The sequence below is a fragment of the Hetaerina americana genome, unplaced genomic scaffold (genome assembly GCF_022747635.1).
Source record: "Hetaerina americana unplaced genomic scaffold, ioHetAmer1.1.p SCAF_10, whole genome shotgun sequence".
In the NCBI taxonomy this organism is placed as follows: domain Eukaryota; kingdom Metazoa; phylum Arthropoda; class Insecta; order Odonata; family Calopterygidae; genus Hetaerina; species Hetaerina americana.
Genome location: NW_027286070.1, coordinates 19,822,070 through 19,848,873, shown reverse-complemented (window position 1 = coordinate 19,848,873; position 26,804 = coordinate 19,822,070). Strand labels below are relative to the sequence as shown.

At 35.7% G+C, this 26,804-nt stretch overlaps 1 protein-coding gene across 4 annotated transcripts in view; it reads left to right on the top strand.

Annotated features, from left to right (window-relative positions):
* Positions 1 to 26,804, top strand: part of LOC139700003 (SLIT-ROBO Rho GTPase-activating protein 1-like) — a 337,506-nt gene that overhangs the window by 306,062 nt on the left and 4,640 nt on the right. For 3 of the 4 annotated variants that reach the window (XM_071598424.1, XM_071598425.1, XM_071598426.1), the window contains exons 2-14: positions 4,602 to 4,785; positions 7,784 to 7,949; positions 8,729 to 8,953; positions 10,562 to 10,690; positions 11,919 to 12,227; positions 13,971 to 14,558; positions 15,519 to 15,987; positions 16,936 to 17,148; positions 17,644 to 17,749; positions 18,523 to 18,741; positions 20,325 to 20,395; positions 20,722 to 20,902; positions 23,517 to 23,961. In XM_071598424.1, coding sequence (XP_071454525.1) covers positions 4,602 to 4,785; positions 7,784 to 7,949; positions 8,729 to 8,953; positions 10,562 to 10,690; positions 11,919 to 12,227; positions 13,971 to 14,558; positions 15,519 to 15,987; positions 16,936 to 17,148; positions 17,644 to 17,749; positions 18,523 to 18,741; positions 20,325 to 20,395; positions 20,722 to 20,902; positions 23,517 to 23,961 — 3,305 coding nt within the window. The remainder of the gene's footprint in view (positions 1 to 4,601; positions 4,786 to 7,783; positions 7,950 to 8,728; positions 8,954 to 10,561; positions 10,691 to 11,918; positions 12,228 to 13,970; positions 14,559 to 15,518; positions 15,988 to 16,935; positions 17,149 to 17,643; positions 17,750 to 18,522; positions 18,742 to 20,324; positions 20,396 to 20,721; positions 20,903 to 23,516; positions 23,962 to 26,804) is intronic. The other variant, XM_071598428.1, reaches the window with a different exon arrangement.

The window sequence follows — 26,804 nt, the reverse complement described above, 5'->3', positions numbered from 1 at the left end:
GCAATCGTGTAAATACTCGCTAAACCTTGTCCTGCTCCCCTCTTGTACTACTTGTATTATACGCAACCCTCCTTGAGTACTCCCCCAAAATAGATTAGCCTTCATCGCTCCCTCCCCCATTGGTGCACTCACTCTATCCTCATTTTTCAACGCTCCGACCTCTGAGCCCTTAAAAAAGACTACTTGATAGCTATCCATCAGCCTAATCTCCCCACCCTTCACTACAATCCCCCTCGCTGAAAACTTTTACCATCCCTTCGGTCAGGTTTTATCCCCCTTAATGTTCACTCATGGACCGGGGAGTGGACCGGGGAGGACCGCAAGGGAAATGGCTCTGTGCTCGGAAGATTTCTCTGAGTTTTCGTGTCGTTACGTTTCCGATCATCAAGCGGCCCCATGGATTGCAGTTCTCAGACTTGAGCTCAAGGGGTGGAGAATGTGATGTTATTCCAGATTGATCTAGATTCCCACTTCAGGGCTAGCTACGTATTAGGGAAAGGTATATCCCGTGACTGGTGCATTTCATTGGAGACCTCATCCTCTCGTTTCTTTGTGACAGCCTTTCCGTCCTCATTCTACTAATATTCACCGCGTAATAATTTTATTTTTTTTACTCATAGGGTCTCTATTAATCTAAACTCAGGATAAAAGATTAAATGTTTCCAAATTTCTCTTATCCTAAGTTAAATTTTTACTGGTTATTTATGAATACCTACTGACTTTTTTAGCTGTTCATCCGACGGTAATATTTGCTTCAACGGTAATCATCTCCCACGCATTGATTGCTAACAAACGATTCCTTAAAAGGTTACTGATTTCCCTGCCAAAATGGTTGCGGGTGTAGTATAGATATTAAGTTTGAATTTACTCTTGAATTAACTCAATTCATTTTGTTGAAATAATGGGAGGCGCTTTATGGCATTTCTCATTGAATGAGATATACGCAGGTGTATGTATATTTCGATGCATGCCATTTTTTCATTATTTTAATTTAAAAATTTTTTTTCAAGATTCCTCTAGAACTGATGAATATATTCCATCCGGGTTTTCATTATTTCATCCAGGGCGCACAATATCTTAACGCAGCATTTTCGTCGGCCTTCCAGCTTGCTCTTTCAGGTGGAGCCAAATCGTTCTTTTATTTCCGGCTCATGTAAGCTCGGGTACTGCGTGACCTTATTGACTCGTTCGTGTTCTATCCCCCAATCGTTGGCCAGTGTCAACCTTTTCTTGCTTTTTGAAAGTTAAAAGTACATTTCTAACTTATTGACGGTAAACAATCGAAGAAGAGATTTCCAAGGTAAAGACAAGGCCACTCGGGACCCGTGCGTGTATGTCTCGTATATAATAATTTTTAATTTTTGGACCCATTTGACCAATGGTTTCCTGGGTCCACTTTTATTTTACTTCACAGTTAGTTGGGGATTCCTTTGAATCTTAGTTCCCCTTTTTACAAACAATAATGAGACATAAGGAAACAACATACATAACAAAACAGACAAAAAGACAAAAATAATCAGACATAAGGAAAGTTTTTCTAAAATTTTAACATCTACAGGTGCTTATATATGTTGGGAGTTAAACTAATGATAAACAATTCAAGAAAAGAAAAAAAATCACTCAATAGACATATAGAATACATTGCTACATTTTACACAAAATTTTACACAAAATATTTCCCAGTTAGTTCGCTTGTTGTGGTTCACTATTTGCTGGTTCTTATTGCAAATTTTCCGAGCAGGTTATTGTTGTTCTTTAGGTAGAATGTAATCATTTCCCTAAAGCTCGTTAGCTTCTCTTCCATACTGTTCCATAAGAGTTGCCGCTCTGTCTCATAGAAAACACAATCCTCCACTCTGTGTTCTGCTGTGTCTTCTTTTCCACAGTTACACAGAGGGGTAAAACATTTCCCTATGAAGTTTAAGTAGGAGTTAAAGTTTCCATGTCCGGTTAACACTTGTGTGCTTGCTGATGTGTGTTTAATATTTAATTTAATCCGGTCATCTATGTTCGGAAATATACGGTGTGTTTTCCTTCCCTTTTCTGTTCTGTTCCATTCTCTATGTGTTTCCTGTCTCAGTAGTCTTTTTAATTTTGATATTTGTACTGCATTTTCTGCATCTAACGAGAGGTTGAAATACTCTATATTTAATTTTTTCCTCGATTTGTTTAATAAAATAACCGATTTCGCATTGCACCTTAATGAGCCACCTTGAACATCAGCGAAACATTTATGTTACAAACATTATGCGCGGATGAAATCCCGAATGGATGTGCATTCTTCAAAATCTTTCCCTGAAAGCGTGACAAAAATGTCCTCTCAGATTGTTTTCGCATATGTTTACGCTATTAACGCTGTTAGAGGGCGGAAATTTAAAAGCGAACGTTTGGTTTTCATCGTGGAGGTCTGCCGCTCCGTACATAAGCCCATTGCGAGCATATCCACGCGCTTGAAGTTATTCGTTTCATAAGTTCCAGTCGAAGTTCCAAGATATGACCCACCCTCTGAATTCGCCATTCCAGCGAAACGATTCCATGAGACCTCGGTCTCCTCCTCACGTTTTAGCGAAAGAATGTTTCCCTCTGCCACACTACTGCCATTCTAACCCCCAACCCCCACTTTCAATCCTAACTGCCCCTTTCTGATCCTCAAGCTGTCTTGCCTCTTTCATGCTCAACCTACCGGCATGACTACCTCCCCTCTCCTTCCACGCCACTAACCTATCGCTCTGTCGGCCCTTCTCACCATCCACGATCTTCCACCCCGCTACCAGCCCTCAAATTACCAAACCTATCAACCACCCCCCTCCCCTTACCAGCTAGCCTGTGATACCTTCTCCACAGACTCCGATCATTGTCTGTATCGAAGCGACTCATTCCCACGGCTCAATGTGCCATGCCCCCACCACCCCTTAAAATGTAAAATATGGACCGCTTGTGAGATGAAGCGAATGAATTCAACCCATCTGTCCGCTAAATTGAACATAAATTGAAAGCATGAGTTTCGAAATGACCTTTTATGGATGTTTATCGAAGAAATAATCGGATGGGAGGAGAGGGCGGAGGGATTTTTACGTCCCGCGGCGATGTTCGGGGTAGGGAAGCACAACCTTCATTGCGCTGCAGATGTGAGTGACGTAAAGCCTCCGCTGATCCCACGCCATTGCCCCGATGAATCCTCAAACTATAAATTGACAAATATGGTGGCCATTATCGCTTGCACGGAAAATCAAAACCCCATGAGGAGATATTACGGACCTTCTCTAGGGCTTCAAATTAGCATTTCGGGGAGGGAGAGATCCGGGGGTCCCTCAAGTTCACCAGGACCCTGACACGCAGTTTAGACGCGGTAGCTCAGCTCAGCAGGGGGTCGGGAAGAGTGTATCATTGGCTTCGCCCCCTAAACCGGTGTCGGAGTCGAGTAGAGGACCCATGTGACCCTTGAACATCTGTTCATAGTCTGTTGCCGTTTATCCCACTCGGGAGGATTTGCCGGGGGATAGCATGGGGTGAAAAAAAGTGAAAACATTAATGTGGGGCGTAGAATTGTGCTAGTCGGAAACTTGATCATTTAGGCAAAAGAATGAGCATAGAATTAGAGGTTTTTGAGATAAGGGTGTGGAGGTAAGGATACCTCCATACCCTTATATTTTGATATACTGAAATTGAGTCACTTAACAAATCATTTTCCGTTTTTAAATAGGTATTTTAAATAAAAAAATAATAAATAAAAGTAATAAAATAGTATTGGATATATTATATACGACGAACATTATTATATCGTAACTTATTTTCATAAAACTAGAAAAACTCGCGACAGAAGAAGAGTTACGCAAGATCTAGGGATCCTCAGTAGGTTTATCTTCGGATTATTGTTTCGGATTCGGTTTATATTCGAATTATTCGGACAATTTTTATGATGATAACTATATGAGTAGTATTACAAGAAATATAATGATGCTGCTGCAGTAAAAAAAATACCGAACAATTCCAAATCGTGCGCGGGCGGTAATTTTGCCGCAGAAAATGAGGACGTTTGCTCAAAAATAAGGACGTATAGCTGTGGAGGAGGATGAAAAAGTTTAATGGACGGAAAGAAAATCAAACGAAGAAATTCTGGGAATGTTATGTGATGTAGGCAGGTCGCTGTGAGAAATACAATGAAGGCAGAAAAAGTAGATGCAGGGCACGTTGCCTCGCAACGGAATGCTGGAGGGGAGAATGTTGGGTAAGCGTGGCAGAGGAGGGGTTAAGCTATGATGGACGGAATGGTGTCGGGAAATGTTTGGGGTTAGTAGTTTATTGTAATGCGGGGTGTTATAGTAGTTAGTTTCGGTTTAGGTTGGGATTATTGTAGCATTGTTTTGTCCCTGAATCCATCAACACTGACCTCAACCGATATATCGTAATAATAACACCGTAATAATAGTTATATCGTGACTGATTGTGTGATAAATTTATTCTGCCGTCAAAATTAATTGCGGTTGCAGTAAAAATTCATATAAATTGCTAGAGTTGATATGTAAGTCTAGGATTTACTTGTGCTTTTCCTTTTGTCTGTGGACGTAGAAGTAATATTTGTGTCCACCTTCCTTTTACAGATATCCGTGCCCAGCTCACGGAGCAAGTGCGATGTCTGGATTTGCGCATGGAGACACAAGTTGCTATCGTGGGAGAACTACAGGACTATTTTCGAAGACGAGCGGAGGTGGAGTTGGATTACAGCAAGAACCTTGACAAATTGGCGCGGACACTGCAACTAAGGCACAAGGAGCAGAGGCAAAAGTAAGTACACAATGTTTAAAAAAAAGTTCCTGACAGCAAGTTCGGCAGTGTTCACAGTCGGTGCCTGGGTGAGTTTCCGACTGGAGTGAATGATAAATTAGGGTCTTGGTAGAATTGCCGGCCATTCCGCACCCGTGAGCTGATATGAAGGAGTCCCGCTAAATGTATGGTTCTGCTCGGGGGGGAGTGGGAGAATCGCTTGGGATATCGTTTAAGGCGGCTCTGGCGTGACTCCGTGAATTCCCTAATTGTTCTTGTTATCTTCCTAAATGTTAAAAATAAGGCAAGGCATATTTCGTCTCAGCATGTTGAAATGATATTACAGTAGAGATATGATACATCGCGATGGATATTTATTTATGGTCGTCATGATATGAAGTACTGAAGGGTGTAACTTGACGTTGACTTTTTTTTAGCTCCTTTTGTACTTATAGTTCGTATCTTTGAAATAAATCTTCATTATGTGGTTATAAATATTGACTGTGACGTGTGTATATCCGAAAGGTCAAGTATCATATGATTTCAAGTACATTAACCTTATTTTATATCATTAACCTTCTTCAAGTGTAAAAGAAACTTGTAATAAATTATAAAATCTGGAACTTGTGTAAAAATTGAAATTTGGTGTACTTAATTATCAGCAGGCGGCGAAATGTTTCCAAATTTATAATCTGCAAAATCGATTATTTTTGGTTCTGGAAAAGCAAGCAGGAATGGTAGAAGTCGTGTAGGCGCAATAATCGGTGAAGATCAAACAATTGTCGCGGAGCATCACATGAGGGTTATGGATTGGGGGGGGGGTGCGCAAAATTTTCCTGAAAAAGCATCGCATGAGTGCTTAATGGTAGCATCATATTTCAACATGCTTTTAAGTGGTTGATCCATGGGTTTGGAGGGAGAGGGAAGAGAAATAAATTTCCTCAGGGGGCTTTGAAGACCATCTTTGCCGTTCCACGTTATAAAACTTTATTTGCGACCGTTTTCGTTACCGGTCGCAATTAAACGTTTTGTTCTGCGGAACAGCAAAGTTTCTTTTTACTTGTCAATATGAAAGAGTTACACTTTGCTCAATTTAAAATAAATGAAGGAAGCCGCTTTTGTGTAATAAAAAGGTACTGCTTCAATTTCGCATGCTTAGGTGCACTTACTTTCAATGCACCTATAAAGTGTTCCAGTTCACCTATGCTCCCTAGCTCTGCATCTGCGGTATAGAGTACCAAATTATTTTGAAGGTTATCTTTAGCTTATGTATTGTGAGGAGAAATTATTACTTTCAGACTCGAATTTTCAGTAAAAGTAAACCGTTCTTAGCCTCAGCTGTGTTCAAACAAAAATTTTAGCCGACAAGTTTTGAAAGGGTGCAAATTTTGTTTCAATTCTGATGTTATCTGTTCAGTTTACACAGAGTTCCTCTAATGATGCTTGATCTGCGCATAATTCTTTCATTCTAATAAATGTAGAAAGCCATTTTTGATTCTCAATTAATTTTATTTTGATGCACTCATATTTATACCATTTATAGTTCAATTTTCCCCTTATTGCCTCAAAGGTAATTACTAGAAGCGACTATGAAAACCTTTTGGCTGTGGAAACAGTTCTAGGAGTTTAGGAGAGAAAACTCGCAATTTCTTGTGAAGAAAATCGAATTGACCTAAAATTGCATTCTGCTCAGGTGAGACACAGCTATCGAACGTTGATTTTTTATAATGGCTAAGAACAGTGTCGATTTTCTTTCAAAAATATTTGATTTGTTCATCAAATTTTTTTTGAAAGAATCGCAGTTTTCCGATTGTAAAATGCACACGCACATTAGATGGACTTGTATAAACAGTTTATTATCGTTATGCGTAATGCGTCAAATTTTCTTTCGAAAGCGGGAGGAAGCCTAAGCGAGATTGTTTCCAATACTGATAAAGCCCATTCCCGTTAATCAAGAAATCAAGAAGACCGTAACGGCGATACACTCCGTGACGACAAACCTATATTAGAAAACTATTTTCGATCGCATTTTGCTGCCGAAAATACGCTAGCGATGTTTTGCGGAGCATCGATATCGATGGAAAATGGCGACAAACTTGATCTTAGTTCTAGTGATTGACTTCCTATGAACCATTTTTCAACCGAACCATCAAGTAAACTTGAGTGACCTCTAGAACAAAGAAGCCTTGAGTCAATTTTTCCTTGACAGGTCAGAGGTCGCACATTGAGCAACGATGTATTGAGCAAGATTGCAGTCTACCAAAATTACCTAGTTAGAACGTTGCCATATCGCGTGAAATCGCAAAGACGAAGCTTCGTAATGCCAGTTTCTGCGAAACGATGAAGATGAAAAAATAATTTTCGAGACTTGAAGTGGACAGGACATAAAATCAGTAACTGAAGGTATCCTACAATCACCTGTTGAATTCAGAACACAGTCTATAATCTCCCCTGACCCCATTTTCCCCCTCATTTCTGTGATTGATAATAAAACCTCAACCAAGCACATATTACAGGTGTTTTCTCAGGGGTTGAACTTGTTGATTTGAAGACTAAGTGACATGAAAACAGTGTGATGAAGGACCTTTTTACATGCTGACAACTTAAAAGTGAAAGAATTGAATTTTCAGTATCTTTTGCAGAACTATCTCTGGAGCACCATCAGCATTAAATTATTTTAGCGACACCGGGGAGAGAATGTAAAGCTTATTTAAATTTTGAAGATCTCATTGGTCTCAAGAATGAGTATCATTTTATTTTATTCATATCCCTTCCTGTGGTGAAATTACTATTGCATTGTCAGAAATAAAGAAGATACATAAATCTAAGAAATTTTAGCAACTTCATAAGTGTGGAAAAAAGATGTAATTGTTATCGTATTCCAATGAAGATAAACATTATTTTTTTCAAGAAGAAAAATATTTTTTTTACAAAGACTACTTTATGCAGCAAATGTTAAATCTTTTGTGATATGATTGTTTTATATGTACTAACACATTTTTAAAATTAAATATTTCAGGCGAGAGCAATGGCCACTATTTTCAAGCTATTCATGTTGGCAACAGTTATTAACACAGACAAGAGACCTAAGCCGTGATCATGCCACTCTGAGTGAAGTATATTCAAATCACCTAACAGCCCGCCTGTCTCAAGTGATGGAAGATGTGCAACGCATATACCGCAAGGTGAGCTATGTATAGATTTAGAATGAATAGTTGTATACTCCAATTAAGCCTTGGTGTAATTGGATGGTTGATGCTACATTCATAATATTCTCTTTCAGGAACCATTCACTTTGCATTTAATTTTTTCAGGGGTACATCTGATATAGTGGCAATATGAGTACAGTTTGTACCTTGGATATCTAAAAAGGAATCATTTATGGTGTAAAATTTTATGTTTTTCAGCTTCTCTCGTGAAGCAGTCATTTAGTTTAAACTCAAAATCATATTATGGCATCTCATCTAATGAAGTGAAGTCTTGTGTCTGTGGAAAGGAATTAATGTGAATTTTGATTAATCATAATAGCAGGATATCTTTCTAAGATTAGTATATATTGCTATTAACATTGCTTAATGTTGCTAATTGATATTAGTAGGTAGATTAGTAGATATTTATATCACTGAGATATTGGGTAAACTAAATGTTTTATGTTATATACTTTTGCTCAATAATGAAAGTGTGTGTTGCCTCTTCATAACATTGATTTTTAACTATCAATTTATGTCTTGTTGTTACTTAAAAAATTGCCCCATAAGTTTTTAAAGCACCAAAAAGGAATTCATCCTGATCGGATGTTCTCCCTTATCATTGATTAAATCACTTGTTATATTTTGGCTTATAAATATTTCTCTTCACGTAGTCTGACATCAGGGTTGTTTCTTCTGTTTTGTCCTTCTGAAATATGTGTGTCTAGTCCTCCCTTATGTAAACCTGTATCATAGTGTTCATACTTTTCATCTAGTGTCGAGACATAGGGTTTGAGACCCATGAAGAAATCTTCAGGGTGCTGCATGAACTTCACACGTCCATGAAAACATGCCATGCATATGCTGCCGAGTGCAGGCAAGCACACTCCAAACTTCGAATTGCCACAAGTCAACGACTAAAAATGGAATCAGCCGCGCCATCCAAGGAAAAGCTGGCTCGCTCAAAAAAGTATCGGCTCATTGAAAAGGAGGTGGTAAAAGTAAGTGCACATGAACAATGGATGTGTTATTAAACAAAAGAAAGCAACTTCCTATCCTTGCTTGGCATATGCATCCATAGATATTATTTTGTTTGCTTTTGTTTCCTTTTATTTGTGAGCATCACTGTCATTTGCTTTAATTTTTCTCTCGTCAAAATGATTCAATTTTTTCAAAGTTTCTGTGCATTTCTTAATTTTGATTCATTGACAGATAAACTTCAGTGTGTTCAAAAGAATGATTGTTTTCTAATTTTTACATAGTCACATTTATGCATATTTTATTGTCAATCAATTTTCAATCATAGCTCACTAAATATTATATTTTAGAAATAAATTGCAAAATTAAGAGTCATAAAACTCAAGACTAAATTTCACTTTGTATGATTGGTACACTAAATGCCATGTCCTTGATTCTTTAATTTATGTTTTTGATCATCATGGGGAATGAATGGTATTTACTATTAAGTGTTTTCTTGGTGCAATTTTTTCATTTGTAATAACTGTGCTTGATATTTTCATGGTTTTCACAATTAGTCTCAATACCCATGGTATGTATGTATATGAGACCTGCATGCATGCTAATTCAGGTATCGTAAATCTTCAGGTATCCAGTATTATTAGAAATGATGCCTATTGTCACTTGATGTCATTCCTGGGAGAGTGGGCTCTTGTGGTTTATGTATTTTGTTTTTATTCTTGTTCAAATCTCTTCTTCATATTGCTCGCTTCAGTTCAAGAGTTTCATGATTGTCGAGAAATATTTATGCTAACTTCAATTGCTAAAATTCAATTCCAGTGTCACATGTCATTTTTTTCTTGAATTTTTCTTAGTTTCAGTGTTTATATTAACTGAATGTGTTTATATATGTGCAAGTATATATTTATTTTTAATTTTAAGTGCATATTGAAACATAAAAGGTTGGTGTCCTAACACCCCTTGCCACATGCCCTTTTGGTGGTTTGAAAGCATATTGTGTGTATGTAGGTGAATGATAACTTGAATGACTTTAATTGAATTACTATTGTTTACTATTTAATTGAATTACTATTGTTTACTATTTAATTGAATTGCTATTATTTTTTTGAGCTATTGAATTTTAATATGTCTTGCCATTAAACTTTTAATGAATGCTGAAATGGATCAAATTTTTTTAAATTTTAAAATGAATGCTGTCTTAATGAAATTTAGAATTCAATGTTCACATTTTTGTAAACAATAACTGTTTATTTCTGAATTTATAAAGAGGTTCAAGTGAATTATCATTATGGTATTTATGTGAAATAAATTTTCGTTCTATCATTTAATTTTCTGTTGAGTTGCAAATATTGAGTTATTTGTTAAACAGAATGCTCTGTCTAATTGATATAATTGTAATGGCTTTGAATGTGTTAAAATTTCTGTTGATTTTACTGTATCAATTTCTTATTAATTCAATGTTGAATTTAAAAAAATATATAATATACATTATTTTTAAATAATGTATTATATTCATGAAACCTTGTCAATATTCCTTGATTATGCTACTGATTTTGTTGCATATATTCTGAATGTTGTAAAAAAACATGTATTTGTTTTATACTCACTAATGAAATGCTTAATTTTTGCAGCGTAAAAGCAAATATAATGATGCACGTCTAAAAGCTGTTAAGGCTAGAAATGACTACGTTCTCTGCCTAGAATCAGCAAATACAACTGTGCACAAATATTTTGTTGATGACCTCTCAGACCTCATAGATGTAAGTATTTCTTTAAGATGTTTTTTATGCCTAACATATTTGTTTAATTTTTACAATAATGGAGCATGTGAAGAATTTCTTGTGTGTCAGCAGTTGTATAAAATCAGATATAACCTGTGCTGGAAACTCTTTTCAATCATCAATACAATGAAATGAATTATGGATAAAATAATATTTACCAAGGGCTATATGCAGCCATGGTGTTTATTAAATTAAGTTAATGGCATTCTCCATGACTACTGCAATTCAACTTTTGCACATGCGGTAAATATTGATGAATGGGTGCTAATAGCATGGGCATATGTTAAACTATATAAATGTAAAAAGAAATAAATATGAGAAAAACTTGAAGAAAGAGTATTGGAATAGAATGGGGAAATTTCTGAATCAGATAGAAGTGCCATGGAAGGAAGTCAAATATTTTTTCTTTGAAAAAGATAGAAAATGGTGATCGGGGATGAAACAATATTTTGTGGGTTGACTAATTGAATATTCAGATAGAAAATTCCCTGTTGGAAAAGGGACAAAAAAGGCAGCCAGACTAAATAATCATCTTCACAGAATGAACTTTATGGTTGAAGCAAGATATTCACGAGTAGACGGAAGAGGTCGAATGGTTGTTTCATATTGAAAGAAAGTATTTTCATGATAAGATTTCATTAGGCTAATTTCATTACTTGTCCTGGAAAAGAATGATGAAGAAAAAGAGTGAATGATTACTATATGACCCACCTTTGGTTTAACTTAAATATATGTGGCAAAAAAACCAAGAATCACAAGAAGAAGATTATGGCAAATAAGTAATTAGATGAGAAATGTAAACCATAAAATAAAGGAAGGAAGAATTTATTCAGGGTGTGATTGTTTGCTTTGTGGAATTTATGGAGACATTTTGATGGGAAAATTCAATTCCATAATTTCAGAATACCTAAGTGTACTGTAAGAGTGTGCATTTTATTTTAACGCTATAGGCACAGCTAACTGCAATGAAAAGGTATCAAATAGAAAATCATGATGTCATTAATGAGCATGGAAATAAGACCAGTTTTTCCATACTCCCTGACTCCCAATCAGAGGAAATGTCAGGACATACATCCCCTAATAACTGCTACTACTAGGCATTTAACTCATAAATTTAATGAGTGATGTATGTGTCATAAAGTATAATTGTAAACTGTTAGGAAATTTATGAAATTTGAAAGCATTTCCATGTTATCCTTGTTTTCAGTGCATGGACTTTGGATTCCATTCATGCATATCAAGGGCGATGCTCATGCACATCTCTGCTGGAGAGTGGTGTGGACAGGGGGCCAAAAATGGTTTGGATTCAATTGGGTCATGTGTTTCAAGTCTTGACTCTCGAAGGGACAAAAGAAGGTTTCTCGAGGCTCACCATGCCGCCTTCATGATTCCAAAGAAGTTTGAGTTCCAGCATCAACCACGAGGGAGCAGCACTGTTGGCCCCACCATGCCGCCCCCTACACCTGGTGGTGGAAGCAGTGCAGCAGCGGCTGCGATGGCTGGAGCCACTGAGGAGGTGAGCCTTGTGGAACAGGTAGAGATATAATTTCTGATGTATTGTCTCATGGACATAGATATGTGTGTGAGAGGAGGAGCCCTAGCTTCTGCTGAGAAATCTGAGAAGGGCTTGTTAATCACTTGAGAATATGCGCTTAAATTCCTTTGCAAATGAGGCATTAGGAGAATTCCTATCTTAAAAATATAATTGCCCTAAAATGATTCTCCTTGGAGGAGTTTCTAGGAACAAGTTAGAATAGAACTTATTGAGAACTTTAGAATAGAACTTGTAATGTATGAGGGCTGTCCAGAAAGTAACCTCCATTTTCATGTGATGTGAGAAGTATTCAAAGGGAACCAAATGGTTGCTATATTGATGCACACAGAATGTTAGTATGCCTCTAGCTACTGTGGTTAGAAGGCCGTGCCACTTCCTGTTTGTTTAAAGTAGCCAGTCAAAATTAACAATACAATCAAAATTCCTGCCTAATGTGAAGTCCGTTCAGTAATAAGGCTTTACTGATAAAAATATTTCAAAGCTGCTGACATTCATCCGGAAATTTTTGCTCTGTATGGACCAAATGTGATGGCTGACAAAGTGGTACATCAGTGTCATTGCTCTTTAAGAGTGAACACAAATGTCCATGATGATTACAGAGGTGGCCATCCATCTGTGGAGACAATGAACTGCAACATAGAATTGACAAAAAAGTTCATGAAAACGGGTGTTTTACGATATCGGAAATCTTAAGAAAGTTTTTTACAGATTTCTACGGCACCCTGGCATGAAAAAATTCCCGAAAAACTAGGCTGCCAAATTTTTTGTGCTCATCTCCATGAGGGACTTCAAGATGTTTTAATCAGTTGACTGCGGTCTCATGAATTTTATGCTGACGGAATATGTTAACTAGTTGAGAGATATGAGAAAGGTTCAAATCTGTTTGGTGAATATGTATAAAAATCGTAGATAGATGTAGTTTTGAGATGAAAATAATAAATTTTAGAGTCAACTCCAGTGTATTTTTTATACTATATCATAATGAAGGTTACCTTCTAGACAGCCCTTGTAGGATACCATGGTGCCTTTTACACTGACATTGTTTTGAAGTTAAAAAAGAATCATCTGAAAGCTGAGTGTGTGATTGATTTTAAATTCAGTAAATTGGTTCCAGAAAGGCACAGTGAGGATGGCAATTTCTCCCTGGTGTTAATTTCAAGGGAGTAGAAAAATTACAAGTTATGTCGAGCACTTAATAGGGGCTTTAGTCCTGAAAAATATATATTGAGAATTCAATTTGAAACAATACTCCAGAACTTGAAATAAAATATAATAATACATTTTTGTATTTCAAAAGCCCTGAAAAATATATATTGAGAATTCAATTTGAAACAATACTCCAGAACTTGAAATAAAATATAATAATACATTTTTGTATTTCAAATGAAAATAATAAATACCACACACATTTATGCACTTCTGATGATCAATTATTTTTTATCGTACCATCCATTTAATATGAGGTTAAATAGGAAATTCATTATTAATGGCAATGAAGAATGAAAAATTGAATGATTTGAGAAATCTCTCATGGGTCTCATCAGAAATCTCATGGTTCTGATTTAAGAAATCTCATATATTTCATTTTCATAGATATGAGCAATCATTTTCATCATGTTGCCTCTTAAATCAGTGATGTAGTTAACAAAAAGTTGATTTCCATTGAGGTCTCTGCTAACATAATTACGTTTTCTTCATAAACAGATTGTCGTTGGTGTGGAAGGTGCACCAGAGCTGCAAAAAGTTCTCCGCGAAGAGCTTGAAGCTAGGTTAGGTCAGCTAAGATCACGTTTAACTTCATTGAAGACAGAATCAGAAGAAGTCTGGAAAACACTGGAAACAGCGGAACGCACACTGCTGGATATGCTAAGTGCAAAAGACTATGACTGTTCCCACTTTTTCCTGCAGAACTCTGCAGCAACGGGACCTCACCTGTCGTCCTCAACAGCAACCATTTCCATTAACGAGTCCACTCAGTCCCATCATCCCCCAATCCTTGTCCCACCCTCTTCGTCATCTTCGTCTACATCATCTTCTTCTTCGTCATCGTCTTCATCACTTGTTTCCTCAGTTCAAGCCTCTTCTGGCTCATCCGCTGCTCCAACCCCATGCACAGGTTCCAGGGGTCAAGGGAGTTCAGGGGCCATGCAGACACCTTCATCATCCTCCTCATCTGCCATTTCACAGACGGGATCAGGTGGATCAGCTGGTGGTAGTGGCAACAAACCTCCTGAAACAATGTCTGTCAAGCTGAGGGCGGATCGTCATGAAACCGAGGAATTCTACATCTCCGTAAGTTGCCATGTACTTGAAGCATTGCTTCAGGCTATTTAGTTCACTTCTGTAAATGAAGGGTCATTTTTTTCCAATGTGATCCACAAATGGTGGGTAAAAATTAATTTCTGAACCACCCTTTTTGATTACTGCACTGAATAGTTCAATTAATCTACCCAAGAATGTTTTGGAGGTATATATATATTGGGGTGTATTACAGAGGATGGCAAGGAATTTAAGAAAGAAAAATGATCGCAATTTCAGTTTAACCCTCTTGCTGTGGCTCACTTTCCGGAAACCTGTTCTCTTCACATGCGGCCAAAAGAGAGGCTATCGTGTCTCCATAACCTTTATTATTCCTGGCATTACACAATTATCTTAATAATAAAAATATGGATTTAATAGTAATAATCTAGATTCACTGCCTCTTTAATGATAAATTTTAATTAATTTATTTTGACTAACATAATTTTAATAAAATTTCAAAGTATGATAGCATACCACAGGAAAGTTGAAAAGGTATATTCACAGCAACCTAGCATGCAAAGGTACTAGGTACGTTTACAGCCGTGAAAGGGTTAATGTTGATGCATTTGTGGGAAATGTTTTTTCCAAAAACATTTCCCACAAATTTTTGAGTTTATGGAGTTTCATGTTGCATTAATAATGTCACAATGGTTATGTAGAGCTAATTTTTTTAATGTACCTGATAAGGCCATCATATTTGAACTTACATGAAATTGGGGGTCATCAATTTTGTTTTTGACTTCCTTCCTATTCACAATAGGTTTAAAATGTTGGTGCATTATGGACTCAGAGAAACCCTGTTTTAGCTCCAAAATAATCATTATACTCGTTGCGGGCATCTGTTGGCTCATCATCACCATCATGATTTCATTATTTTTGTTTGCAAAAAGAGATCATCCTTTCTTCATCCATCACCGTCTAAATGTTTGGGTCTTGTCTTATTTTTTGCAGAAATTCCGGGAATACCTCCTTGGAACCAGTCGCATTGCCCGCCTGCATGCCAAGCATGACCACATCCAGAATGTCCTGCTCCCGTCTTCGTCATGTGGAGGACCAATCGGTGGGAGGAATTCTCCCACACTGCCAGGCATATCCCCCATGGCTGGCGGCAGCTCCAATCATTCGACTCTATCTAACTCAGCCCCCTCTTCCACAATACCCCCCTCAGTGCCCGCCTCAGGCGTCCTTGTGCTGCCTCGAAGTGTCCTGGGACCAGGAGGATCGGCGGCCATTGTGGGACGTCCAGGGGTTGTGGGAGGAGGAGGTGGGGGGCAGCAGAGACGGAAGCGCATCGGACGGCTACAGCTACGCATGGGTCAACCCAAATTGTTCGGAGGCAGCCTGGAGGAATACCTGGAGGCCACGGATATGGAAATACCTCTTGTGGTGAAGAGCTGTATCAGGGTCATCAATCTTTATGGTATTCAATTACTGAGATTATTTCATGTAATAATAACCCATAACATTATGTCCTATTAGTAGCTGGCCTCGCCAAGGATTCCTAATTGAGTTTAAGAAGAGGAATATAATTTTTGGGAGCATAAATAGGAATGGTTTTTACACCTTTGGCAAAGTAGTTTTTCAAATAAAAGTTATTCAGGTAAATAGGCTCAGGTCTGAAATTACAAAAGTCATTATTAATTTGTTTTTATGTTTTTTTCTTGGGGAGGGAAGGGGGTGGGTTGGCTTAGTATCAGAATTTCAATTTGGTTCACATTACAGAGGTACTTAGTAGAGAGGGAAAGCCTCACAGTGTCTCAATAAAATAGTAAAAATGAAAAAGATTTCTATATTTACCAAGCTATAGTTTTTAATCAAATTAAATGTTTTACGGCATGGAAATGTCAGCTCTCAGCAGAGTAAAGTTCAGAATTTATATCCATGTATATATGTTTATGCTAACCTTAGCTCTTTGGCCTAAAAGTGTGTGTAAAATCATGAGTTCACCTAAGTCACTTCCATACTTTAATACTCCAAAGATTGCCAGTTATGTTGATATGGCATTTATTTCGTGTATTTTTAGAGCATTTTTATGACAAATGTCTTTACAGTTATATGAATTACTACATTGATGGAGAACTCCTATAGGATATTGTATCATTTGCTCAATTTCTGTTTTAATTCTTTGTTCTGAAATTTGAGTGTTCAAACTGGGCTTTTAAATGATTTTTTGCTCATCTAAGTATGAATACAATTTATTTGGCTGTTAAGTTGCAAATTTATGTTTTTCTTTTAATATTTTAAGCGGTAGTTGTATATTTTTCATTAAGTATACACTCGTTTCTCCTTTTTTTCAGGACTCATTCCTATTAATCTTTGTCATATTTATTATCAATCTTACATATTTATCTCAATTTCTCCTGATCAGGGCTGCACCATCAAGGAATTTTTAGGGTATCTGGGTCTCAAGTGGAGATTAATAATTTTAGAGAATCATTTGAACGAGGCGAAGATCCACTGGCAGATATGACTGATGCATCAGATATCAATTCAGTTGCCGGAGTGCTCAAGTTATATCTCCGTGAACTGAGAGAACCTCTATTTCCCATCATTTACTTCGAACATTTCATGGAATTAGCACGTAAGTGGATATGGCTAGTAATTTATTTTTTGTGATTGTTATTTGCTAATGTCACAGTTCATGTGCAGGGAATTTAAAATGGTTGCATGTGTTGGGTTTTGAAACAAAAATTGCAATGAAAATAAATCAGATTATATTAGGCATCACTTGATTTTTCCTATTAAGGCAATAAATTAGTTACTTGTCGATTCTTGTCCTTAGTTTTTCATCAATTTTAATTCTAATATATATTATCCTTGGCTCTATTCCAATTTCAAAAGTTCAATTTTGGTAATTAGGTTTCTAAATAAATGGAAGTTGTGATAATATAGGGGTGTTGAAGGGAGGAGTAGAATATAGGATGGGAAGATGGACCAGCAGGGCCAGAAATATAATAGAGGATACTAAATAGAGTTGTTGGAGTTTGAAGTAATGGACTGCAGTTGGAAAAACTGATTTTGCCCTAAATTAAACATTTTATTGCATTAATGTATCTTTCAAATCTCTGAATTACAGAGCTTGAATCCAAAAACGAGTTTGTATTGAAAATGAGGGAATTGATCCAGAGTCTCCCAAGGTCAGTGGTTGTCGTCTTGAGGTACATCTTTGCATTCCTAAACCAGTAAGTATTTTTCAAATTTCTATTAATTTTTATTTGTAAATGTAAGTAATAATAGAAGGGTCTAGAAGGTGGTACATATAGAAGAAGATAAAATTTCAAAGGTTATATGAGAAAAGCTCCCGAATTGAGGAAATTTTACTGGCATTTTTTTTATTGCAATTAAATTATAATTTTAGTTTTGAATGAATGCCCAGCTGCTACTTGCATGCCAATTTATATTGAAATATATTTGTAATTTTTAAATATGATATTTAAAAGTTTGAAATTATGCAAATTTTTTTCATAATTTTTACTCAGAATGAAATGGTGGTTCTGCAATAAAATACTGATAAATAATTCAATGACTTAATTGTCTTGTGGTTGATTCCAAGTGTTGAGCATTGGTATGAAATATAGATATGTTGTTAGAGAAGTCTTGGAAAAGAGACAATATTTGCATATTCTTATTATTGTTATAACCCAAGCCTGTCGCCTGGCCTTTATGCTAGGAGAAAAGAAGGAGAGGAATATTTATGATCTTCTTGGTGTTCAAAGGAAGGTTTACATTACTGTTTCCTTTGGTGGGACAGGTTAATGATATCAGAAATTGTATTGTTTCTGCCACCTGTTTTGATTTTTAAAAATCTTGAGTAAATGTAACGTTAGTTCCCAAATGAATAATTTTTTCCTAATTTTTTTTATGAACTGGGTAAAGCCCGTGTTCTGGTGGATTGCAATTTGATGCCATTATGTTGTTTTTTTTATTAATGCATATATGTGTGGTTTTCTTTCAGTCTCTCCGAGTTTAGTGATGAAAACATGATGGACCCTTACAATCTTGCCATCTGTTTTGGGCCTACATTGGTTCCTGTCCCAGAAGACCGTGATCAGGTTCAATATCAAAATCAAGTAAATGACCTCATTAAGAATATTATTCTTTTCAATGAGGATATTTTCCCAGATGATGGAGGTGTTGTGTATGAGAAATTCATCAGCAAAGAACCTGATGATAAGTAAGTACCCATTTTTCCAGTATTACTGATCAAATTCTACAAAGGTTCATGAATTATCTATTAGCTTACATGTTTTGACGAGTATGTCGGACAGTATTTCCATGCCAAAATAGCCCTACCTGAGTAAATACCGTATTTTCAGGCTCATAAGACTCATACTATTTTTACTCCGAAATGGACTCCTTAATCACACTTCATCTTATGGGTCGGGGAATATTAATGAGTATTTTTGACCTTTAAGCACAAACCGATTCAGGAGGAGAAAATGGACCCTCAAGTATATTTTCCCTCATCATGCATATAAAATGGTTGTCTTGTTTACAAATTTCCATAGTATCTATATTACCTATTTCGATTCAGTTGTAAGCAACAGCGGTTTGATATTTTGTTGGAAGTACTTCCCAAAAAATTCCTGAATAAATCGTAAATGCGCCAGTATACATTGTACTGCATTAAGTTTCATCTCATATGTGGTTCTCTCATGAAACTTAATATGCATTGGGATAACAGTCACCCCTCTGCTGATGCATATATTTGTATCTCCTCGATAAACTCGAGAGTCTACGAGCTTTCAACCTTAGTAGTATGAGAGTGTGGTAAACGCATAAAAAATGGTTGGTTTAAATACAAATTCCGATGATATCAAAATAAAAGGAGAAATAATGCATCACTCGCAAAGTTAAAATGATGATAGCCTCATGGAATCAGAGAGAAGATTTTCATGCAGTAGTGCATTTATACTTGAATTTGTGAATTATGTTTCAGAACAGGAAACATGGCAGCTGAAAGGCATTTTGGCCCAGTGATGACAAATTTCTGGAATTCTATGATGAATAAATACTGATACACAATTAGCTACTAATTTTTTAATGCAGCAATTCAATTTTCTTTATATTAAGTGTTAACGTCAAAATATTTTGATCCCTTCTTTTAGACCAAAATAGGTTTCTTAAATTCTACTCTGAAAAATCATGGTGCATTCTATGTGCCTTGTGGGTTAGGAAAATTCTGTACATTATTTTTGTGCCAGCAGCTGTCTATCTGAATTTTCTTCTCTGTTGGAATTAACCCTACAAATGGAAAATTATGGAGTTGATTATTTTAGGCTCTTCTCAGAAGATGTAATAGTGATCAATCGTGAATGAAACACCCTGTATTTCGTCTATCATCATGTCTATTTCATTTAAATTTATAGATACCAATTAGGATAAATGATTTATTAGCTTTCAGAAAATAGCATTTCTGAACTCTAGAATTTTTAATATGTATTTAAAGTATATCATTTGTAAAAATGACATTCCAAATCTGGGTTAAAGGTTATAAAGTTGCATGGACTTCTCATATTTTTCTTTACCTGATATGAGTGGGAGCAAAGTAATGCTGGTTTCACCACCTTTGTGATTACTTTACCCTTGAGAGAGACTGTATGTATAGTCATTAATTTCTTACCAGCAAGATTTTTCGAATTGTTATCCTAATATTTATACTTGGTCCAGGTGGTTGTAGTTATTGTATCCAGAGAAATTTCTGATATCTTATTTACGTGACTATTCTTATATTCAGTGGAATAATTTTTTCCCCAGTGATGTTGGCGATTCACCCTCAGATCATGTTCAAGAAGACTTGGATTCTGAAGTTTATCCATCTGAAGATGGTGAGTGATGAATTTTAGTATATTTTTGATCATAAATATGCATGTGAAATTTTTCTGAATGAGTTTTTAAAAAATAGATATTATGTCAACATGGTGGCTCATATTATTTTAAGTCTGTTTTCATTAGCTACTGTTGTAATTGTGCCCTGTTATCCAGGTATTACATCTGGTATAAAGTTCTATTGGAATGGGTTCCATGTTAGAGATTGGATTTAAATTTCTTTCATCAACTTTATTCGTCGCTTAATGTGGTAACTTCCATCCAGTAAATGTATTATGTGTACCTGTATATAGTTATTTATTACTCATTTTTTTTCTCCTTTCAGAAACTGAAACCCTTGAGGCTACTGCACAGTTTGACTTCTTGGCTCGATCTGACCGAGAATTGAGTCTCAAAAAGGGAGAAAATATAATACTTTTTAACCAGGTGTCAGGAGATTGGTGGCGGGGTAGTGTGAATGGAAGAGAGGGTTTAGTTCCAGACAAATACATACTATTAAAAATTAAGTAAGTATATTCTAAATCAGTATTATGGAAAAAAAATTCAAATCTCTAGAAAAAGAAAACCTTAGTCATCTTTTGGAATAAAAAATAAACAGGGACGTTTGTGTTTCAATTCATCTTTGACATGTATAAAGCAGCAAGAGCCAAGGACCTGCTCATTGAAAGATTTCTGGTTCAAGGAGGTAATTAGTCAGTGATACAAGTGACTTGAACTGAAAAATACACTCTTTCCCCTGTTGAGTATTTGCATATCTGGTGGATGTGCAAGATTGACTAATTATAGAGATGTAAAACTGATTTTGCATCCATGAAAATCCTGGAAAGAGTAGTGGAAAGAAGATCGCAGCAGGAGACAATGATTGGTTAGAAGCAAGTTAGTTTCATACCATGGAAAGGGTAGACAGGGGCAATATTTTTTTTTAGGCAATTATTGAGCTGATGCAAAAAAGTGAAAAGAAGCAATGCATGGTTTAATATGTAGATCTCTGAAATGCAAATGTTAATTAGCCCATTGGGAGTATGGAGAAACTTGAGATAAGAGTGTGTACCAGAAAAAATATTTTAGATTGGTGTGAAGTTTTCTATAGGACTTGGCTGTATCAGATCTCAGCTTTAAACCCATACCTTTTTGATCTGATTATGGATGTGCTCACTAGGAATGTTTAAGGGCCAAGCATCATGAAGCATTCTGTTTGTGGATAACATCATTCTGTGAAAAGAGACTTGGGAAAAATTGAAAGAAAATATAGAAGAAGGGAGGGAAGCATTGGAAGGGAACCAAATCAGGGTAAACAGGGTGAAAATGAAGTGTAGGATGTTAAAAGATGAGGAGGGTTTTTTCATGGAACTATAGAAAGTAAAGTTAACATCTGTGAAAGATTTAAAATATTTTTGTTTGAGAATGAGGACAAGTGGATTTATAGAACCTGAGATACAGTTAGATACAGAGTACAGTTTCCAATATTAATGAGCTGCCTGATAAATTGTCTCAAGATATTATATGTGCACTATATTATTTTTCAAGAGAAACCCTTTATGTCTATTTGTACTTAAATGAAAGAAAATGAACAATTCCATGAAACTGCTGGAGATGCTGCAACAGTAACTTTTAATGGAGTCATCCGCTAGATGCGCATTACAGTGCAACAACTGGGATTCAAACCTAGTCAAGGCAAATGATTTTTGCACTCTGAAATTGTTGGATTGTGAAATGAACAAGTTTTAGATATTATGGATTCCACTGTGCAGTGTATGAAGTTAAAGCTATATATTGACATGCAATTCAATTCAATTGGCCTAATATAAGTCTCAGTCCAGTACACTCTCCCTGTTTTTATCATATTTTCCTGTAAATTTGTCTATTTACATTTAACAGATACCAATTCTGTAATATTCATATTCATCTGGAATATACATGGAAGAGTTAATAGAAAATGAAAACATATGAGATTCTCTTAGAATAATATTGTGATATTGATAATAAAATGGGAGGTATTTATTGAAAGAAGAGTAACTTGAAAATTGGGGCAGTAAACTGGATTAAAATGGGTGTAGCAGTAAAGTTATTAATTAAGGGTGGATTGAATCCATAGAATTATCAAGGAGAGAGCTGATAACTGGAACTATTTGGTGTAGTACCAGTCATTGGGTCAATATTTTAACATATAGTATGGTGTTCATCTTTTTTGCGAGGAGAGGGAATTAGCATAGGCTTTTGATATGTAGGTTTGGTGAAAGCCCAGGAAAAAATATTCTGGTTAGAGAAGAAGACAAATAAAGTTGGAATGGGTAAGAGAGGAAGTTGGCCAGAGGACGATCAAGAAAGTAGAAAAAGAGAATAGAGATTTTAAGACTATTCTAGGAGTGGGAAATTTAAATAAATAAGCATTAATAGAGCAGAATAATTTTAATTCTTCCTAAATGTATGTTAAAATCTTAACTTTATGAATAAGGCTAAATAAACAACTTTTGTGAGAGAGTGTTGACATTCACAAATGTGAAGAAAGGCATTCTCATATTCTTGTGGTTCCTTATAGTAGTCATTCAGCGGGAATGTTCATTTAATATTATTATAAACAGTTATAGCTTTCAACTAGGCTTGCCAGAGGTTCATCTCCTCTTTGTCATTTCCAGCTGTAAGTAAAAAAGTAGGTGTTGAATACAGGTTTAAGTTTATGAGAAGATTTTCAGTGGAGGTTCTTTAGTGTTTTGAATGCATTTCAAATTGTATAAATCTTTTATGTTGCTGGATTTTTGGCAAGAAAAGAATTTCTTTTTCATCATAATAATTTTAATAAAAGGAATTGTTTCCTGTCAATAACATATCAGCTTCATTACTGTCTATAAGTTGTGCATTTATGTTGACTTCAACCTTGGAAGCAATCCATTGACTGACTTCATTGATATAAATTGGGAATGGTGCCTATTTTTAATTCAAAGCGTAGATATTTTGTGAAGAAATGGAATGTGAGCTGTAATAATATAATGTTTACACACTAACGAATACGCTCCACGAAAGTCACTAATTCATTTCATCATTGTTCTAAAATCATGCTTTCTTTCTTCTGTGAATATTTTACATTATGGCTAAATTTTATACCTCTTCTGCTTCTCACAGGGATGAAGATAGGGATAGACTTGAATTACTCAAGTCATCATCAGAAGAATCAATGCGTCGAAGGGCATCCAGCTCCAATGATTCCCTACTATCAGGCCACTCAACGACACCTCTCTCATCAACGGCATCTGCCTCATCTTCTTCTGCTGCTGGCTCTGTTCCTGTCAATGGAATGCCACCAAATCCTCCTGCTGCCCCTGAGCCGATTATCCAAGACTCTGGTTCTCCTTGCAAGTTGAACCAGTCATCGCCGGAACCGTCTCCTACTCAAGTGCAGAGAGTGATACAGACAATGACGCCTGGACCCCCAACTTCCTCCTCCACTACATCATCTGTCTTCTTTCCCGAGTCGAAAGCAGAGATTATGCCCGAGGCCACTCCTCCCATTCGCTCTCCTTCCATGAGTGCAGTTGTGGAAGCAGTTCTGGCTGAGCTGCCCCCAGAGGTACTGGAGACGACAGTATAGCCTCAAAATGCCTCAAAATGTTCATCCGCTTCCTTGGGACCTACCCTCTTTTCCTCCTTGGGTCTGTTGTCAACCCATGTGCTAGTTGCAACCGCACTGCAGAATTTTCACTAGACTGTTCAAATGTAGAAATATCACCTCCTACTATTTTATTTCACATTGTCAATTTGCCTAAAATATTTGTTTTTCCCATCAATTCACTGTGTTGCTTAATCCAGGATGACAATGGCTAAAATATTAAAAAATGAATGAATCGATAAATTTTTCTTGCATTAAGTAGAGTTTTTATTTTAGTTAATGAAAGTCTTTGCTCGACTAATTTTTATTTGATGAATTGTTTACTCACTGCATGTAGTTCTAAATTCAATGATTTCAGTACTGATTCTAAATTTAATGTTTAAAGTGACTGGCTCATAAGAAGATGATAAACTGCATTTGAGGTCTTTTTTTTAATCATAAATTGATTACGAGTATTTTTTGGGAAGCATGCTATTGTAAAAAAAAAGAACAGTTGCAGTGTGGTTGCAGGTCCAGTTTTCTACACCTATATTCCTGTCAGTGTACTTGCTAGATGTAAACATTGTGTTGTGCAATTCACTGATTGGTATGGCTTTGTTGGTGTGTAGAAGTTTGTTTTTACGTTGGTTTTTAATAATGGTCCATGCAAACTGCCAAAACTAGGTAAGGGACAAATTAGTTTTTTTTTCCTGTATTATTTTCCTAATACTTTCACAAATTAAAAAAAACAAAGGTTTTGCTGAAATAATTTAGTTTAAGGTATTTATTTAATCAAAGAAAGTATTGCTGAATGACTAAGCAAACCATTTGAAAGTAGAAACTGGCTATTTTTTGTACTTTATGTATACTTTTGCATGAGCTGCTCGAATTAATACACCAGTAATGCTCATTGCATCCCTTACCTTTCTTTGTGTTATTACAAATCGTTATGTATCGTAATGAATGTGCTTGTGTGTCTATTGGAAGCATGCTTTGGTATATGGCTTAATTCTCTCAATCCTTGTTTTTTATTGCTGTCCTTGAAGTTTGAGTAATGTCTAAACACCAAAGTTTGTGTTTAATAAACATTGTTACTGCAATTATTATTTTTAATGTACTCTTCCTTAGCTGTTTCATCTATTTGGTAATTCATATTTTGTCTTTATAGGTATTTTGATAATGATCATGCTGAACACATTATTGTTAAAAATAATGATGTTTTTACAGTAATCAGTTTTAATCATCATGTATGAGAAATTGTTGTATCCATTTTAATCGAGGCATTGTCGGTTTATTGATGCATTTTCTTCATTCATGATAAGGTTATTATTTTTTTATTAAGTATTACCTACTTAATCTCAGTAGGTTATCGGTGAATTTTTTGTTGTTTAAAAGATTTTTGTAAATGTGTTTTCATCTTATGAGCTGGATTCTAACTTGTAATTTTGCTAATCCTCACAGTGAAAATTTTAACTGGAAGAAATTACTTGTTAAATCAAGTAATATGAAAGCAACTTGATCATCACATCAATTATTTTGTGTGTGTATGCTGTGAAAAAAAGATGTCTGTTGTTCGTTGTGCAGAACTTTACCTTTCGTGACAAGTCAAGTAATTGTGTAAATGTTGTTATAGACATATTTGTATTTTTATAGCACTCATATTCAAGATAAGTTAATACTTCATACACATACATGAGTATTATTAGTCAGCAGAGATCCTTAAAGGATCAGCTACCAAATACTAGGCTTGAATAAAATAGCCTTCAAAACCATGTAATTCCATTTTTGAGATTATAGAAGTGGTAAGTGTTTGAAGTGAATCACTCTCGCACTAATGGAAAACATTCTTGTACATTATGGTAAGAATTTTGTATTATTATTATTATGATTATTGAATGGGTTAAGTGCTAGCATGTTACAAAAACAACTTCATTTGGTAGTCTTTGATCCCTGTGATTTTTACATGGCAGTGATATTTTAAATTTGAAACAATCAGCTGTTTAGATAATGTAGAAGTACTCCACCCCAAGAACCAAGTGTCCTTACAACAGTGAATATGGAATTACAAATCCAGTGAATTCCATTGTTTGGATCAATAAGAACATTTTCTGAGTGTTCTGTAGATAGTATATATTTTAAAGACTTCATTATTTTTGGTGTGTTTCATTTCAAGAGCTTACGACAGTAAAGGTGGATCATATTGAGCGAATGTACTTTGTTGACATTTAGATGCAATTGATTATGATATGCAAATAAAATTTTGTTTTTTATAATTTTTTATGTTCACCTTAAACATTTTATTTGTTCCTTGCTTTTCTCCTTTTGCTCGCAATAATTTTTGTTTCATCATTACGTTAAGTTTTTTTAACATTGAAAAGTTTTTATTTTTTTAAGAATATTTTTCTGTGTGAGAGCTTTGATAGATACACTATGTACCCACTGCATTTAGTGATATTACATTATAGTTTCATATAAAGGATTCAGTAGCACTAGCACAGATCTGTACAGACTTAACACCATATCTTAGTAATCTCCCTAATTATGTACATGACTGTCGGCCATGTGTTGTAATAAATGAACGATAATGCAGCGAAAAGAGTTAAATATTAGAATGCCATGTACATGCACGAAATAGGTATATTTTTCCATATAACCCTTGCCATAATTGAAAAACTTACTTCGCCTAGGGGTAAGACTTTGTATGCCCATTTCATAGAAGTCTTCTGGCTGCGATTCACTCATGATGGAATTAGGAAGTGCGTTGTTCATTGATTTGATTTTAATACCCAAAATTGATTTAGTACCATTGCATTAATAATTTGAAT